The sequence below is a fragment of the Ostrea edulis genome, chromosome 6 (assembly GCF_947568905.1).
Source record: "Ostrea edulis chromosome 6, xbOstEdul1.1, whole genome shotgun sequence".
NCBI lineage: Eukaryota > Metazoa > Mollusca > Bivalvia > Ostreida > Ostreidae > Ostrea > Ostrea edulis.
Genome location: NC_079169.1, coordinates 54,504,275 through 54,524,762, shown reverse-complemented (window position 1 = coordinate 54,524,762; position 20,488 = coordinate 54,504,275). Strand labels below are relative to the sequence as shown.

The 20,488-nt window shown below is 36.7% G+C and overlaps 1 protein-coding gene across 3 annotated transcripts in view; it reads left to right on the top strand.

Annotated features, from left to right (window-relative positions):
* LOC125683546 (nostrin-like) overlaps positions 1-20,488 on the top strand; it is a 149,480-nt gene that overhangs the window by 76,092 nt on the left and 52,900 nt on the right. For all 3 annotated transcript variants that reach the window (XM_056140062.1, XM_048924814.2, XM_056140063.1), the window contains 2 exons: positions 9,817-9,968; positions 17,520-17,631. In XM_056140062.1, coding sequence (XP_055996037.1) covers positions 9,817-9,968; positions 17,520-17,631 — 264 coding nt within the window. The remainder of the gene's footprint in view (positions 1-9,816; positions 9,969-17,519; positions 17,632-20,488) is intronic.

Genomic DNA, 20,488 nt, shown 5'->3' with positions numbered 1-20,488 from the left:
CATGCCTACACGCTGAGTTCAAAATTACCAATGTGAATCTGCCATGTCTGTATTGTTCAACACTATTACCCATTGTCTAAAATCTCCAGTCATTCTAGAAACTTATGCATGATGGACTTTCTTAAGGAAATAACACCCCCAATACTTCTATGGTTTACCACCAATTAATTGTCATTGCATACTGGTTGGTTGTTTTTTGAGTATCCAAGCAAGTGATCATCAAGTCTCTCCCATAACACCATTCCTGATCCAGGGCTCAGTCTCTCCCATAACACCATTCCTGATCTAGGGCTCAGTCTCTTCCACATCATTCCTAATCCAGGCCTCAGTTTTTCCCATAACACCATTCTTAATCCAGGGCTCAGTCTCTCCCATTCCTAATCCAGGCCTCAGTCTTTCCCATAACACCATTCCTAACCCAGGCCTCAGTTTTTCTCATAACACCATTCCTAATCTGGGCCTCAATCTCTTCCATAACATTATTCCTAATCCAGGCCTTAGTTTTTCCCATAACACCATTTCATATCCAGGCATCATTATTTCCCATAACACCATTCCTAATCCAGGCCTCAGTCTCTCCCATAACACCATTTCTAATCCAGGCCTCAGTCTTTCCCATAACACCATTCCATAACCAGGCCTCAGTATTTCCCATAACACCATTCCTAATCCAGGCCTCAGTCTTTCCCATAACACCATTCCATAACCAGGCCTCAGTATTTCCCATAACACCATTCCTATTCCAGGCCTCAGTCTCAACCATTTCTAATCCAAGCTTCAGTCTCTCCCATAACACCATTCCTGATCCAGGGCACAGTCTCTCCACTTCCTAATCCAAGCCTCAGTTTTTCCCATAACACCATTCCTAATCCAGGCCTCATTCTCTCCCATAACACCATTCCTAATCCAGGCCTTAGTCTCTCCCACAACACCATTCCTAATCCAGGGTTCAGTCCCTCCCATAACACCATTCCTAATCCAGGGCTCAGTCTCTCCCATAACACCATTCCTAATCCAGGCCTTAGTCTCTACCACAACACCATTCCTAATCCAGGCCTCAGTCTCTCCCATAACACCATTCCTAATCCAGGGCTCAGTCTCTACCACAACACCATTCCTAATCCAGGCCTCAGTCTCTCCCATAACACCATTCCTAATCCAGGGCTCAGGAGACCATCATGTCTCTCCTAATATAGGGTTCAAACATCAGTTGTGTTTATGAGAAGCAAGTGTCCTAATGCCTTCACTACTTTGACAGCCTTTAATAGTGATTTCATACTCTAAATTTGCTCCCCTTTATGAAGCATTGTATGTGCACATGTACGCTGATGGAAAGTTTAGGTGTGGGTTATTTATTACCGTTTCTGAATAGATGATGATGATGATATCAACAGAACTAACCATGTTAAGAGCATTTAACAGTTGTTTATTCTTTTGGAAACCTATCAGTTTGTGAATTATCTACCTTGAACATAAGAGTTGTTAAAGTACATATACACAGATAAATTGTGTAGTTCAACACTTCAAAACAAATGGCTTTCTCTGAATCTCTGAAGTACATGTGAGCAATAGAAGCTGTCAGCATTAGATTGAGACTTTTGACTAATAGATCCAAGCCTTTACTTACAGATGGTTTATTCCTATCTAAAACACACCAAGGTTAACTTCGCTTGAATTGCATTTCTTGCATTAAATTGGCAAATCTAACATGCTTAAAGATGGAAAAATGTTTCTCGGAAACAGCTAGTGTACGAATTCAAGGTGAAATCAATTTTCCTGCTGTAGCAAAGTGGTTGTTTTGCTACATACCTGTCTGCCATTTTCTTCTGTGTGTTTTGGATGTATTCGTATGTGAAAGAAAAATCCTCTTTTTTATGTAGTTTTCAAGGTTCTCCCACATCAAGTTTCTTTGACTTTCATATTTATCAAATGCTAGTATAAAAGAATTATACAGTATACTTTTGTGAATCAGTTATTTGTAGGTATGGTCTTTTTTTTTTTTAAAGATTTGATTTTTGCAAAATCAGGTCAAAATGTTGTGGTTTTTGAGTGATTTTTTTTCCATTTTATTTTTCTTATGTACTTAAACCAAAATTTTGTAGGTCATTACTCTTTTGATACAAGACTTAGTAGCTATTTTTTAAAAATTTATTTTCATTAAATTTATTATTGCAATTTTATTCATCTTTGTAAAAAATAAGATAACCAGACTTATAATGAGCTATTATTGTATGTGTCGACACATTTTGTATGGAGATTTCTCAGAGGCTGTTCATTACCAAATCTAAACTTATACTCCTTGTTATAGCTGCATTTTCTAAAGAATTGTTGTTACCCTGATCCGTCCATCCGTCTGTCACACTTTCTTCAAAAACCTGGTTTCCAGAACTCCTCTTAAATTTACGCAGTAACCAAAGCAGCTTTTGGAATCTAGTTGGTGGTGTCCTATAGATGTGCAATACGGATTTAGAATTTTCATTTTCACCTTAGAGGCCAATTGGACAATGAAAAATGGATGTTTTTCTATAGAAAAACCTGATTCCCAAAATTCCACTTACATTTCATGTAGAAGCCAAATCATCTTCTGGGAGATGATTGGTGGTGACTCCTCTAGATTTGCAATAAGTGTTTGGAATTCTCATTTTGATCTTGAGGGCAAATTGGGTGGAAAAACCAAGAACAAAAACCTGGTGCATTGTGTCATGTTCAACAAGAATATATTTGCTTGGAGGTGGAATGAAGGGTTGGAATCTCAACCAATTTAAAGATATTTGAACAATCAAAAAATTATGGGGGTTGGGATGACCTCAGGGCACTTGCCCATCAGAATACTCAATGCGAGAGGGAATTAGTATCGGGACTGTATGTGGGTGGGTATGTAAGTGTGTAACACTGAGCTTGTAGACACTCTATAGGCAATAGTTTTTGCTTGATTAATTTGATACTTCACAATTGCCTCTTTTCGTAATGTTTGCATGTAAGAGTTATCGTTCGTGTGGGACGGTATATATGAACTTCCGGTAAAGAGTATACAAAGCACCCAAATACAAACATTTACATTTTATGGTATGGATTCGCTTATTAATACACTAAAGCCTAGCCATTATCTCCTAACACGGCCGTTAAATACATGTACATCACAGATTTCCAAACATTGCAAATTCAAATATTTCCTCGAGTAAGTCATTTAAAATAGCAACAAACTCAAAGTTGCAAAACATGTGTGGAACTCGGAGGTTGTTTCCATTGTAACAGATAAACACATCAGACGTTAAAGATATAAAGAATTTGTATTCAGGTTGGCCCAGGAAATCGTATGCATTAAAATTTCCTGAATGACAGATCCACCCCTTATGACAACCTTCGATTTGCGGCGCAGGATTATTTTGCGTTTAGTTGAGGTCTTAAATTAAATATCGGAGGTCAAAATTGTACAATAATGTAATATATATAAAAAAAAAAACCCAAATGAAATAAAATAAACTGTAAAAATATAATTTTAAAAAATCATAACATATTCTTCTCCCACTAGTAATCTTATTAAGGCAGACTTCTCCACTAGCCCCCCCCCCCCCCCCCCCCTCAATAAACATTGTACGCGGTATGAAAAAGTAAATATAACGAATAGTCATCGATTCTATAAAGAATACAAAAGTAAGTGTTTGGCAAACACGGACCGTTGGACACACCAGAGGTGCAAACACTGCATGAAGATCTTGTTTGTGAACACAGCAGTGATATTTATTTGGTAGGGATGACAAAGCCCTGGGGTGAAAATTTGGTAACCGATTAGTCCTATTTTAAAATTCTTTTGATCAATTACATGTAATTAACCAGTTACTAGTAATCGTTAAAACATAATTCTCAATTACTGTATTATTTTATTTCATTTTAGCTTCAGTTTTTTTTTTAAATTCACTAAATAACAGTGTGACGAGTGCTTCGATAGGTAAAGACGTGAACAAAAACTGCATGAAAGCAGGAATATTTGTAGAAATTCAAAATGTTCACTTTTTGCAAAGCCATGCCAGAACGGTGCATATAATTATTTTTATTACAATATTTGGCTTCAAGTTTATGTTAAAGAAATCTATTGTCTTCGAAGTTTGTTTACAAAAATTGCTAAGGTGGCAAAAATACGTTCGGACGCCATTAAAGTTACTCAGGACGTGCGACCTCCATGATTTTAGGCGTCCCCCCCCCCCCCCCTCCATTTTTATTTTCATCCCCTAACATTGTACAATGTATAATATATCTTTCTCTGACCAGAAGTATACATATATGTTACTTGTCCTCATTGCCATGCATTATAATGGGACGACTCATTGAATTGATTATAAAATCCATCTGGAAATTATGCTGGCAGCGTTGAATTTATCAGTGTGATACTATAGTACTGCTTGCTGCATGGATAGGCCAGATATTTTACACAAGCATTATAGAACCTGACTGGGAATTTTCAAAATGGTTTTACCTACAAAATGGAATATAAATATCGGTATGAAATTTTACTTTGAAGATTATTAAATCTGATCAGTCATTTATATAGTTAATATTTCAACATCACCTAGACTTTTGAATATTACGACACCCCCTCTTTTTTTTTTAAACACTTGTAATACAGGCATGATAGTATTTCTTTACTACAAATAACCCTGCCAGTCAGTTACAAATTTTCTAATCAGTTAGTTTTTTTTTCAACTGAGTAATCGGTTAGCCGGCGAATCGTTGTTATCCATAGATTTTAACACATGCATATATATAAACCAACCAAACTTTGGAGATATACCGTCCCGCACGAACGACAACTCGTACAAGCAAGAATTACGAAAATTCGGAATAGGCTTTTTTTATTAAGAGAGTAAGAACCCAATTGATTTGGGGGTTTCAGGGTCACGTCACTACAGGACTTCATAGAAAAGGCTTGTAGACACTCATTGCGAGGGGATATGTCCCACTTTGCAAAGCTCTTATTCAAACAATTTATATCTTGCAGAATGTTTTGCATTGACCTACTGGTTAATATATAGAATCTGAAGTATCTGTCACTTTGTATCTGTATTTCATATCCTTAAGATGACAGACATGTGCCATTTTCCTGACAATTATATGGAACAAAGAAATGATTTATTAAAATAAAGATGAAGGAGTAAAGTCAAGGTCAAAGAAGGAATTACTTGTGATGACTTGTGAAGGTCAATGTAAGAATTACTGGTGATGACTTGTCAAGGTCAATGTAAGAATTACTGGTGATTACTTGTCAAGGTCAAAGAAGGAATTATTAGTAATGACTTGTCAAGGTCAATGTAAAAATTACTGGTGATTACATGTCAAGGACAAAGTAAAACTTACTAGCGATTGCAGTACTTCTCATGGTCAAAGAAGGAATTACTGGTGATGATTTGAATACACACAAGTTTTGTGATAATAGATAACTTAATTATCTCGATCAGAAAGTTGCTAAATTGTACGTTCTGTCTGGTCCATGGGACAAGATGCTAAAAGTATTTACCATATATATTCGCATGTAAGACGTTTTTTTTTTTGGAGTAAAAATTCGACCCTGCATGAAGTCTGTGTCCGACTTATATGTGTTATTTCCCCACAACTTACAGCTGGATGTAAATTTCTAATGGTTCATGCAAATCAAATGAAAGGTCAGTATGCAGGATCTATGGAAACTAATATGAATTTCAATTTCTGTTTAGGCAGTATTTTTTGGTATGTTGATTTTATATTTTTATTTGAAATATGAATATAAGGAATCACTGTCTAGTTTTGGGGGTAATATTGTGAGGGTGATTAACTACTATAGAAAACGTGATAATTTATGCATAACAGATTTGCCATTATGCAAATTATCATGTTTTCCATAGTAATTAATCACATCACATACCCAACAAACTACACAGTGTTTCCTTATACATAATTTCAACAAATTGTATATCATGAAATATAGCAATAGGCAAATTAAAAATTTTTAGGGAGACATTGAATGTCAGTGCAAGGTCAAGGTTGCAATGATTATCCCATAATAGTATCCTGTAATTGACTTGTCAGTACCAATATTGTAAGCACTCACACTGTAGACTGACAAAGCTTTATTAATCATATTTCATTTTTTCTTAATGTGTTCCCTTCTCCAAAGATCAGGATCTTGATCTTTCTTTGTTGATTGCTGACATAATCCAACAGGGGACAGGGAGTGCACAATGCTCTCCAGCTTAAGTATCTTAACCTACCAGCAAATAAAAAGCAGGGCAATCAACAGAGAGATACTGGCTAAATATTTACAATCATTCTGAGAATCAGGGGGGAGTTCTGTATAATGAGAGAGACAGGGAGTGAGATCTGTGGAGTTCTGTCCAGATCATTGTTGGTGATCCCCCAAACAGTACTGTACGACAGGGGAGGTAGAGTTGCCCAGTCAGACACGTCAGATTTTATTAAGGTGCCAAGTGCACAATAACCCCCAAATGATTATTTGATCAATAAAGACTTGGAGATCCCCGACGCTTTGGTAATAGTTTGAAGGACAGCATTGTAGAATATTGTAGACAAATTGCAATTATTAACCAACAGAATTTTCAGGATAGAGAAGATAGATAAAAATATTAATAGTAATGTACTCTTTAAGTTGAAACCTTGCTTTAACATACACTTTGGATACCTTAAAGGTATATATATTATGGCTTTCTGGTAGTTTATTTAGAGTTATTAAGTGCATTGGTAACTTTTCTACTTCATCTGATTTAAATGCAATTGTATCCTCATAACTCCCATTTATCTTCAACACCAAATTCAGATGTTCTGTGGAGGTTAGGTTTCATTAGATGTATGTTGAGCACTTCATGCTTGATTTATAAATTTAATCAGCTAATTATGTTTGTCAGACACAGAGAGATTCATTACATGTTTGATGTTGAATGTTTATTTATTAGAAGTGGGTTTTTCTCTCTGTGTATTGAAGATAATGGAAGATTGGTGAGGTAATTCTCGCCTGAATGTTATTAAGATGCAATTGAATGCATGTGCCATCAAACCTCCACATATCAGAAATTTCATTTCGCAGAAGCTTGTCTTCTTTTCACTGCTCATTGCCAGTGATGAAGTAATGGTATTTTATCAATTATTTTGTAATTCAACAGGTATTTCCTAAAATTAGAACCAAGCATTTTAGTATAATATTCTGAGGGTCAATATGTGAACTTTTTTTTCCAAATCTGAATCTACATGATAAAGAATCCCACATCAAACTTTTCGACATTCACATTTCTTGTTTAGTGTCAGCCTTTCTCTACAAGATTATCAGCCTTTATTTTCACATGGAAGATTTCACATGTCAGTAAAATATTTCTATATTTCATGATTTGCTACAAAATTTGCAGCTTAGGAATATTAAATCAGATATCGGGACGGTGGGGTAGACAGACCGATGACGTGAATTGGGTGGGTGAAATTTCACATTATCGTGTCGAAAATCAATTGAGAAGCCAACATTTAATCAGCTATCTATGGTGTTCCCCACTTAGACAAATTAACGATATTGCTGCACAGGAAGCATTAAACTTAGGGCCCCGGAAATTTCACTGTACTAAAAAAACTTATAGATTTCCCACAGCCTAAAAGAATGTTCACTCTTATTTTTGTATAGTCGCCCGTTTTTGTTTCAGAACAAAGCAAACGGGTGTTCTCAGGAGATATTGCAGCCATTTACCTGATTAAGCAATTAAAAGGGTTATTTTTACACTGAGAGATTGCTTGGGATATCAGTTTCGGAGCAGAACATGGTTTTCACAGTGTTTGTACAAGTTATTGAGCTCTTTTGTAAACTGATAATGGCTTGTTTAGGTATTTATAAACCCCCTGGTTTAAGGAGACCAGATGCATCTGTATAATAATCATCTGTCTAGCCGTATTTTTTAGGGATGGATGTCCATCCATTATAAATACGACCCAATTATTGACATAAAAAAAAACTTCAGATCTTAAGGAACATATTTTATGTGGTGGATCTAAGGGAGTAGTGAGAGTTGACGACTGAGAATAGGAACCAAGTATGGCACAAAAAGGGTGCAAAGTTGTACACTGTTTAGGTTGTAGGAAACATATAACCTATTATACTTGGCATTTACAGTATTAAATTAAAAACGAGTTTTCTATTAATTAGCCTAGGGTATATGTAGTACGAAACTGAAATGTACATGTATTTGCGGCAAACCATATTAATTAGCCACATCTGATGTAACGGGACTTTCCTTCTGCCAAAGGTGCTTCAAAGAATACACAGCCATATACAATTGGTGTTGGTGGCCAAGTGGTTAGGCTGTCAGACCTCGACCGAAAGGTCGTGGGTTTGAGTCCTGGCCGCGGCAGGGCCGACATTGTGTTCTTGGGAAAGGCACTTTACTTGTAACAAATGGATAGTTAATTAATGGTGACAAGATAGCTTAATTTCAATTCACATGATTGAAATTCTGGTTTGTTTTTTCTCTCTCTGGTTGATCCATTAAAGTAATCACACTTTCTCTCTAGTTGATAACAATATTCAGAGGTAATATTTTTATTTGGGTAATATAGTTATCTTGTCTGGAATTATAAAATCGCTAGAATTAGCTAGCTCTCACTAAATATATATACCCATTTCTATGGAAAAATTGCTAAATTTGTGTCGCGCTAAAACTTCCACGTATTCGGTACCTTTACTTAGGGCAATGCTCCTTTTCTTTTTAGTCATGGTATGCTTAAATGTTGGTGGTCGCAATTGAATGATAGAATTTAGTATTGTATGATGCTGCCATCTTTATAGCTTTAGTCGGAAAACTTGTGGCCCCAGTTTGGTGTTTGAATGGAGTAAATACAGTTTATATACTAAAACTGTTATTTAACTTGACGTCTTTCCCATTCTTATTATTATGCAAAAAATCAAAGTGATTCAATGCTTTCCTGCCACATTTATTTACTCATTTTTAAGGAGGTTGCGAGTTTAGAACTGAACTGAACTATGAAATTGAATGAATCATAATGCATTGATATTTTCAGTAAATTTCCCAGCCCTGCAGAATATTTGTCCTCTTTTTTTCTTTCATTTTCACATATTTTACAGTCTATGCGAAAGTTTTTTTGACAACACAGGACATTCGGTCCTGTGTAATCAATGAACACAACGGACCGAACCAAATTTTGTCAGACCTAAAAACCTAATGTATAAAAGTGAAACACGTGAAAATGCAAAACCAAGGAAATCTTATTTATTATACCAGTAATACTATACCAGGGATCCTTCCCGCATTTACAGTCTATGCGAAAGTTTTTTTGACAACACAGGACATTACACAGGACCGAATGTCCTGTGTTGTCAAAAAAACTTTCGCATAGACTGTAAATGCGGGAAGGATCCCTGGTATAGTATTACTGGTATAATCCTTCCCGCATAATACTTTAGATGGTCCATGCGGTTTTAATCATATTCATTTACGTATTTGGATTTGTGTGATAGTTTTTACTTACAACAAACATTTAAATGACTCCGCGTCAAAATAGTAAAGCTCAAAACCGGACAGTGAGACATCGGACATACCGGTCCGGTGTAAAAAATGACGCATCAGACCTTAGGCACTGCACATCGGTCAGGTCCGACGGTCTGATGTCTTTCGCATAGACTGATTTTAGGTCAAACTGAATGTTGTAGTGAAGATTAAGACAAGCATGTAATCTTGGAAGTAAATGATTTTAATACACAAGGCATCAAGCAGAGCCAAGTCAAATATATGACAAATGGTAACTTGTTCATGGCCTTGATTCTGTGTCTTTCAGATGGTGACAGTGAACCACCTGATCCTCGAGGCCCACACAGAACACGCCATCCAGGAGCGGAGGCAGACACTACAGAAAGATGCTGCGGTTCTCACCTCGTACATCAAACACAACCAGGACAACATTCACACTCTCATGATGATATGTCAGAGGTCAGTATAATAATGAGAAAGGTTAAAGGTTAGGAGAAATTTCTATTATATTGTAATTTTACTAGTTGGCTAATTCTAATATGATATATCAAAGGCAAGTCAATATGATTGGTAAATACTGATGATAAATTATTTGATATGCCCTCTATTAATGAAATATCTCAATGAAGAGGATTTGTATTTTTCTCCTTCTGCCCATCCATCCGAGTGCTTGTAACTCTGACCATAGGATTGAAGGGATTTCAATCAAATTTGGTATAAAGGCAGACCATGGTAGATTGTGAAACTGTCATGTGATGATTAGTGTGTGTATAAGTGCGTTCTGTTATTCAGATTTTGTTTTTGGAATTTTATGTGATCAGATTCTACCATCATTGAGCCTTCATGAATATCTATAATTGATTTATAACACTGGTATTCATTCAAAAGAACCATTGAACATTAGTAGAGAGATTTTACAGGGTGTCTTCTGCTAGACATGCACAAGGACCTGAAGCTGCCCAAGCACATCTGATTAGACTGTGATATCCATGTACTGATTAAGATAGATATTTTAACTATACACCAGGAGAATGTTATTGTTGATGGAGACTGTATATTTTTGCAAAGTCGGTTTAGTGGCTTGAGCATCTGTCTCAACAGATCGCAAAAATTTCAACGTACTCTTCCATAAACACCTTAAACTAGCTGACATCACAGGTCAGGATTCAGGATAACTGCTATCATGTGTGTAACCAGATCAACAGGCTGTAACTTTTATTTCCAGTTTTCACACTTTGATGTACATCATGAGTGAACTCTGATTTTGAGGTCAACATATTTGGACAGGCATTGAATGTCAGTATTTATCATTTGATACAGCTTTACAACTTCAGGAGCTCAGTTAGGTTTTATATTTACAGTGTTCTCTCTTTTCTCTCTCTCTGACTCGTAAGTGGATTAAATTCTGGGGGTCAGGTTTAAACACTGCTCCCTGCAGATTTGCCGGGGGTCAGGTTTAAACACCGCTCCTTACAGATTTACTGGGGGTCAGGTTTAAACACCGCTCCTTACAGGTTTACTGGGGGTCAGGTTTAAACACCGCTCCTTACAGGTTTACTGGGGGTCAGGTTTAAACACTGCTCCTTACAGATTTACCGGGGGTCAGGTATAAACACTGCTCCTTACAGATTTACTGAGGGTCAGGTTTAAACACTCCTCCTTACAGATTTACCGGGGGTCAGGTTTAAACACTGCTCCTTACAGATTTACTGGGGGTCAGGTTTAAACACCGCTCCTTACAGATTTACTGGGGGTCAGGTTTAAACACCGCTCCTTACAGATTTACTGGGGGTCAGGTTTAAACACCGCTCCTTACAGATTTACCGGGGGTCAGGTTTAAACACCGCTCCTTATTACAGATTTACCGGGGGTCAGGTTTTAACACCGCTCCCTGCAGATTTACCGGGGGTCAGGTTTAAACACTGCTCCCTGCAGATTTACTGGGGGTCAGGTTCAAACACCGCTCCTTACAGATTTACCGGGGGTCAGGTTTAAACACCGCTCCCTGCAGATTTACAAGTTATGTTGAACACTTTGTATAACCCTACAGGCTACAACTACATCTAATGTAACATGGACTTGCCTATTCTCCATCAAAAAGTAATATATACAATTGCATTAAAGAACCAATTACCTTTATTGTGAATAAAACATTCTCAGTACAGGTATGGTATTGCATGTATACTTATTTTGAAGTAACTAGATTGAATTATTAAATTCCATATATGAGGGTTGTCCATAATTTAGAAGTTAAATGTGGACAACCTAGATATCACGGTCGGTCGTGTGTTTTGTTTAGAAAAAAGAATATGGCTTAATTAACATACAATTTATACTTTACTTGTCATGCATACAAATTTTCAGGAAAATTCTAATGTTAGAATTACTATCACACATTTCAAAATTCATGTATTATCACCAGGAGCAGAGCACCGGTGTCATGAAAACATACGTAAATTGTCATATTTTTTCAATGTAGTCACCATTTAGCAATACACATTTTGGGTGTCGTTTTATCCAATCATCAAATAAGTGTTCAAATTGATCAGTTTTCATTCAAAAGATCACATTCATCACCTCCTGTCGTAAACCAACAACTTATCAAATTTTCTCCCTTGCTAATAGAACTTGATGTAGGGAAAGACCACGGTGTCCATATAGGAGCTAAATCTGGACTGTAAGGCTGGTGTTTAAGGCATTCAAATCTATTTCCAGAGATGTTTTAAAAGACATATATTGCAAGGCGCATTGTCTTGATGAAAAATAATTTTGTCTAGATTTGCTGCCAGGTAGGGTTGCTTCTTCTGTAGTCGCGATGTAAGACTTTGCTGTAGTAGTCTGTGTTTACAGTTTTTAGCTCACCTGAGCTGAAAGCTCAAGTGAGCTTTTCTGATCACCTGTTGTCTGTCGTCTGTCCGAATTTAAACTTTTCACATTTTCGACTTCTTCAGAACCCCTGGGCCAATTTCAACCAAACTTGGCCAAAAGGATCCTTGGGTGAAGGGTGCATTTAAGTTTGTTCATTAAATGAAGGGTCATGCCCCATTCAAAGGGGATATAATCACAAAAATCCAAAATAGGGTGGGGTCATTTAAAAATCTTCTTTTCAAGAACCACTAAGCCAGAAGAGCTGAAATTTATATTAAAGCTTCCTGACATAGTTCTCAAAAACCACTGGGCTAGGAAAGTATAAATTTACATGAAAGCTTCCTGACATAGTGCAGATTCAAGTTTGTTAAAATCATGGCCCCCGGAGGTAGGATGGATCCACAATAGGGGATAAAAAAAATTTTACATTCAAATATAGAGGGGAAAATCTTTAAAAATCTTCTCAAGAACCACTGGGCCAGGAAAGTACAAATTTACATGAAAACTTCATGACAGTGCAGATTCAAATTTGTTAAAGTTATGACCCTCGGGTGTAGGATGGGGCCGCAATGGGGATCAAAGTTTTACATACAAATATATAGGGAAAATCTTTGAAAATCTTCTTCTTAAGAACCACTGGGCCAGAAAAGTTTACATTTACATGAAAGCTTTCTGACATAGTGCAGATTCAAGTTTGTTAAAATCATGGCCTCCGGGAGTAGGATGGGGCCACAATAGGGGATCAATGTTTTACATACAAATATATAGAAAAATCTTTAAAAAATTTCTTCTCGAGAACCATTTAACAAAAGAAGTTTACATTTACATGAAAGCTTTCTGACATTGTGCAGATTCAAGTTTGTAAAAATCATAGCCCCTGGTGGTAGGGATAAAAGTTTTACATGCAAATATATAGGGAAAATCTTTAAATATGGGCCAAGGTGACTCAGATGAGTTATGTGGCCTATGAGCCTCTTGTTCCTTATGGAACAGCGTGTGTTAATATCATTCTTTTTCTGTCCACGAAGAGAATAAACATGTTTTTCCCTAATGATTTTGTCACTTTAGCTTTATTTGGTGGTGGGGAGTCAATATTTTTCCAATGGCTTGATTGCTGCTTTGTTTCTAGGTCATAATAATGGAACTAATTAGTTATATGATCTAGAAATTCCTCCCCATACCTTTTATAATTCCTTAAAAATGTCTTAAAGGCATTTACCATATATTTTCAATTGTGTCGAGAATTCACGTTACCCATCGAGCGCAGACCCTGTTCATGTGCAGATCATTTTCCAAGATTTCATGCATTTCTAGTTTTAATATTCCACTTTTTTCTGCAACTTCACATACCATTAGACGTCAGTCAGCATTGATGATGTCATGCACCTCCTTTTGAACATCCTCCAATGCCCGTAAGGATGGCCTGCCCTCTTGCTTATAATCTTCCAAACTCAAACGTCCATCAGAGAATCGTTTGTGCCACTTGAATACCAAGGAGCAACTTACTTTTGAATGAGTGTTCGATTCCTTCATGAACTTCGCGTCTCTGTTGTCGTTCCCCTGATGTTTACACAAAACTTTATCACTTCACTCTACTCCACACCTTTGAAATCTGCTGTTTTTTCAGAAAATCCACCTTGTGTAATTAGTGCTTCCATGATGAAATTCAAAGCTGTGTTTGAATGATAATAGGTTTTAATTTGTTTGTTCATGTATGACACAAAATTACTTACTTACGTCATATTGTAATTCTTATGAATTACAGTGCGATTTTATTGCAAATCAGAGGGATGAAAACATAAAATGATTTATACAATCTCGTGCAATTTTTCTGTTGCTCCGGGTCCCAATATTTCCTTATTTAGATCTGAGATATCACATTTAACAATTTGATTTGTTTATTTAAACACTTTGAAGAAAGATAAACAGAAAGAAAGATAATTATAACATTTATTTCATTGAATGGCATTTTTATTTCTAAAATTAAGGGCTGTCTGTGAACTCTATGGACAACCCTTGTATTTAGCCCATAAGAAGCTCATGATACTATACACCCCTATGAAATAGTGCGTATTTGAGTATGATAAAGATAACTAGACACTGTGATCACATTCTACTACTCTGGGCTTCATATAGATATGTTCTCTAAACAATGATTATCACTAAAAAATTATCCTTATTTTATGATTAATGGATACAGGAGTCGCCTGTGTGTATCTATGAATATACAAACACAGGGGATCTGTTTGCCCTGTAATTGGACAAATGGAATTGTGGTTTGTACTTTAGTCCAGTAACCATCAGAAATTGATTGCTGAAGGAAATTGACCAATTAAAGAACACTAGTAGCCCTCATCAAGTGTTGGTTCTGTCAGTTCTGACCCCTCAGGAATTGTACTTCAGTAAATCAGTTTTTCCATGTCCAGGATTCTACAAGTTTGAACATTTTTTTTCAGTGTGAGTGTGAAGTTTGATACAGACATTGAGAAGATAACATTCCCACTGTTTAATACATTTTTCTTTTTTTTTTTCATTTATAAAGCTAATTAGCAAGTTTCGAAGTTCAAAAATAAGAAAATCCTAAGCATTGAGATCCAAATAATGATGTATTTTTGTGATGTCTTTGATCACACTCCCCCACATGTGGACCAAGTAAATTCTCTTCCTCAACAGGAACTGGAGGAGAAAGGAATAAAAAGAAGTGGTAGGAATCTCTGGGTGTAGTATTAAATCCTTCACATCCCTGTATCTAATGACTCTATAGCCTGCACAGGGGACTTCTAATGTTTTCACTTTCTACTCCCATGCTATTGAGAGTCAATTGAAGATTCTGAACATCAGAAAGCTCTGCTCTCTCTTTTAGAACTTGAAAAGAGAAACATTTCCTCCTGGTATTGATCGGATGTCCTGCAGTTAAATATTTATAACTGTCAGATCAGATTCCTAAGGACATAAATCTCGAACCTTTACCAGATGTTTACAGTTCACATGGCAACAATTAAACCTCTTAAGACATGAATTATCCCCACAAAGTAGGCAATCTCAGTAAAAGCAAGGGCAGTGTGTAAAGGACTTTGGCCTAATTACTGGCCAGCAGGAGTAGGGCATGCAGTACCTTCTATGCTAAATCTGCTCTACTATATGCGAGGAGAAATTAAGTGATTAGAAGGTCAGGTAGATGAGGACACCCCAGTGAGATCCCCCTATGATGGTCAGATAGATCAGAACTCCCCAGTGAGATCCCCCTATGATAGTGGTGTCTGGTCTGATAATTCTATTTCTCCTTCTTTCTGTTAAACAGTACTCTCTGTTACCTCACATATACCACACAGTTCAAAAGTCAGTTGAGGATTTTGGGAGGACAAGTTAAGTTGGACATTTTCCTGCAATACCCTTACAGTTTGGGAAACAAAGTGTGTCTATAATTATCAATATGCATTGGACAGTACTGCTTAGTGGATAACTTCCAGCTAGGTATAGACAGATTGAATGGACATTAATATAATTCTGCTCTGGTTGATTTAGAAATAACAGCCGAGACTGGCTTCAGCGTGTTGTTAGTCAAGCATTCGTGATCATAGATTGAGTGTTGGGGAATATGTTTTATAATGGACAAACACAGTAGCTGTAAGTCCCTGACAAATTTTCCTTGGCAAACCTTTGCTCTGTAAAATTATCAGATTCTTTGTCAATGTTTGAGGAATTGTGATTTTACTGTGTAAGAGAAAATCTGGGTAATACCTTTTGTTTGAATTCCCAATAATCTGTCTTTTACATACATGGGTTTGTCATTAGCTTTTAGGAGAAATCTTAGATCCGAGATGCATCCCTTGGGGAAGCATTAGAGAATTTTTTCATTTGACGTGTAGATTGTTAGACCAGGAGCTATGGTATATGACAGGACGTATTACAAAGTCACCGATCACTCGGCACACTAAATAAATGAAACATTTTCTTTTTAATGAATAATTTCAGTGTGGCAGTACTCTGTATGTAACGAGGAGATTTGTGCATTTTTTGATCAGTGTGGATCTTTAAGGAGCTGGTTAGGGATTTTTTCTGCCGCTTTTTGTTGTGTTGTGAGTGGTTGGTATTGGCCTAGCAACAATACACAGGGAACAGATCGACAGCTCGTGTTTATACTTAAAACTTATTACACTGCAGTTTGATGTTTGGCATAACAAACAGATTTTGGAGCATACTTCAGTAATTATGTTTTGTGGTTCAATATTGAGAGAGAAAAAAAAGAGATGAGATTTTATGCATATTTTTTTTTTTGTTTCTTATAAAGTTGTGACTTTGTGGAAGAGGTAGAATTATATGTGAGAGAATTTTGGTTTAGGATGCCAAATGACATCATTGTATGCATTAGAATGGATGTATTTTGACAGTGCTCCCTAGGATTTTTGTATTCATTAATTAAAGAGTCGGCTCATTTGCCAGAAAGAGGTTGCTGATTTTCAGCTAAATCACATTTATTCTCTCCAGAGTTTGTGTGAAATCACCTGCTTGAATAATTGTGAAAAGCTTAGTTTCAAATCATGCATAAAATACTGATACTTACAGATCAGTGGATTTGGTGACATGACTTTTTGATAGAAGAAAACTTCTATAGTGTTTTTCTCTGTCAGTTTGATCTAAAGCTATTTGTGTAGGCGAAGTGAGACGCTGAGATATCTGTATTGATAATTGTGTTAGGGATAGAATGATGTCAGTCACAGAAGCCGAGCTCTCAATGCGACCAGCAGAGCACAGGAATGGGGAAACCTACAAAGGGAGCTTACTCCATTCCGAGGGGTCAGTATCCCGACAAAATAGTGCTGAGGAGGACCTGAAAATCCGTAGACAAATGCACAAACAAGAGAGCAAAGACAGTGGTATTGTGACAGAAATGTCCACTAGGCCAAAGGATTACGGCCGTAGCAAAACGGAAAAAATTCATCGGTCAGACAGTAGCAAAGTAAAATCGCGTAAAAGTGATAGCTTTAAGTCGAGTGTTAAACGGAGCCAGAGTATGAAGACTTCAAATTCAGGACGAAATTTTTCACAGTCGTCAAATAGAAGCACAGGAAATTTAAAAGACCTGGACAGTGACAATCAGGTGAGAAGATTATTTAAAATTTCTTTTTCAATATTTTACAGAAACTTAGCAAATCATCTCTATTCAAAAGTGTATGAAACTCAAGGGGATATGTGTTGCAAGAGAAATGAAATCCGGCTGGCAAATTTGCAATTAGCTGCCATCCGAGCCCAGGTAAGGATGTAGAAGGTAATTTTTTATTTACCAGGTATTGATCCTCTCTCGAGTTTAAAGTCTACTTTAATGAATCTAGGAATTAACTGACTAATCCAAGTCAGAGAGGTAGAGAGTTCACTTCAGTCTGTGTTCAGTTGCAGGAACAGAGGTTCAGCCTTTGTGTATCTGACATTATTCCAGACTCTTGGAGGATCACAGAGTTTACATTTGTTCATAAAGAGCATGCAACTTAATGATGTATTTAGTTAGAATTTCACTCATTTTCTAAATCTGGTAACTGCATGTAGTGAAAAATAGCTATTAAAAGTGAGAAAAACACTTTTAATTAGACATTATGGACAATAATCAGGAAATGAGCACTGAAACTGTTTGGGGTTGGTTTTTTTTTACTTTAGACACTATGGAGAATAATCGGGAAATGAGCACTGAAACTGTTTGGGGTTGGGTTTTTTTTTACTTTAGACACTATGGACAATAATCGGGAAATGAGCACTGAAACTGTTTGGGGTTGGGTTTTTTAGTCCATCATGTGTCTTGAATGATTTGGAGATTATAATTTTTTGTGAATTTTCTCATTCCACTCACGGCAGTGGTTATATTGTCTGATAAATCGCTCTACATAATGGTATATATCCAAAAGGCCCATCATTTCCACTTCTTTGAAATAATGTGTGTTTTTACTTTATGGCAGTAGGTATTTTTTATATTTATGCCAGGGGAAAACAGCGCTGTTGTCATTTTTTTGTATTTAATCTGCAAGCATCCCCACAGATCTTTCAGATAGATATCATAACCATATGATCTTGTGATCCAAGAAACTGTTATATACTGGGGAAATTCTTTAAAGGGCTATCAATCAAAAAAAAAATTAATGCAAGAAAAACAGGTTGCAAAAAGTGAACGTTCTTGCCTGGTTTCAGAGGAAAATATTTTGACATGTTTTATAGAACTGCATGGATCAGGTAGCAATTCAAGATTCAGCATATTTAATAAACTAAAATGAAAGCAGACATGGCAGTTACAACAACCCCATTAAGATAATTATAAGGAGGGGTCTAGAAAGCTAGAAATGGAATATGACATATTTTGTAATAAAGTAGATAAAAATGATTTTCGGCCCCATTAGTCTTTTTCTCCAGCAGGAAAATTTTTAAAATGTTCGGTCATAGACCCCACCCACAGAGGGCTCAGGAAGGTTGAAGTTTGTTCATACAAGTTGAATTTGTCTTTTATATCCTGACCAACTGTACATTCATGGCAGTGTCATGGGGTAGGTCGACTTATTAAGAAAGAACCCTGAAGTTATTATGCACTTGCTTAATTTGGCACCACACAAAGAGCTGGTGATATGCATGTCTCAACAAGGCCTATGAAAAAGTTGCTAGGATTTAAAACTCAATATGAACAATAACTGGCGACCTGTGCGATCGCACTCTCCAATTTGCTCCAGAAGTAAAAATGAAGCAAGATTCATTTATGTAGCAACATGCATTTCAAATTGGAAAAACACTAATTCAGCTTAATCTCAATAAGAGAGAACTGAATAACCCATCTCCAAGTAGAAAAAAGCCAGAGATATTGAGAGTAATTCTGTGAGACTGTTAAAGGGGAGATCTCCAATGTCAGGCTTATCAGGGGCTATCAAATGAGGTGAGAACAGTGCCCTTCGCCACCTTCACCTTCTACCTGCACCTCGTATATTGCAAGCTGGGGCTTCAAATGAACATCAAGAGGGAAGCAATCTCGATTGTCTGAGATAATCGTGTCATTAATGTCTCTGATAGCAAGTCATTATCAAAAGTACAAGGCTTCTGTTACCCCCATATAACAATGTTGAAAACTGAGTGGAATTGAGCTGGGTTTGTATGTTCATGAAGATTAAGAGATTACACAGAAAGTTGCAAGGATAAATGGGGAGGGGGGGGGTGTGATTTTATGGGCATTTTAAACTGCGTTGTAATATGTAATATCATTACAAACGATATGATGTTCCTGTGATGGCTAAGTTTATAACAAGAGATCGATAGAAAACAGTTTTTAATTACATTCTTTTTAAGGCTTGTTAGGTTTAAGTTTCTGTGAGAAATTTGTAATGTCACAGCTTTTCCTAGACTGAGGATCAGGTGTACTACAAATTTGATCTTTTGATATGACAAACATTTTATCTTTAGTTTTCTCCACAGTAAAAATTTTCAGATAAGTTTTATGCATTTGACATATTATCTATCTAGATCAAAAGAGAATTCCACATCATCTATGTAGACAGAAGCATTTTGTCCCTTGGTGGTGCCATGTTGGAAAACAAACCTATTAAAAACATAAAATGATGCCTTTCAGATTATGGGCTAGTATGCATACCACAAAACCTGGACACTCTAAATGGAAACACACAATTAATTACTTCCGTGTGTCACAGGAATCTTGCCTCATTCCATCTGCCATGTTGCATTGTTACGTTGCTGATATTGACTGAGAGATTATGGATGTCTTTAATGCCAAGTCATAATATTAACCCAATAATGAATACCTGGCAGCTGAGGACCCATTGGTTGGTTGGTTGTATATTGTTTAACGTCCCACTTGAGAATTTTTCACTCATGTGAAGACATCACCATTGCCAGTGAAGGGCTGCAAAAGGGCTCGGCGCTAATACGGCCTTTGAGCAGGGGAGGGGGGATCTTTATTGTGTCACACCTGCTGTAACACGGGGCCTCAGTTTTTGCGGTCTCATACAAAGGACCGACTCATTTAGTCGCTTCTTATGACAGGCATGGGGTACTGAAGACCTATTCTAACCCAGATCCCCACTGGAAGAAGACCCATTTAGTATATGTTGGGGGAGGTGTGTTTCTAA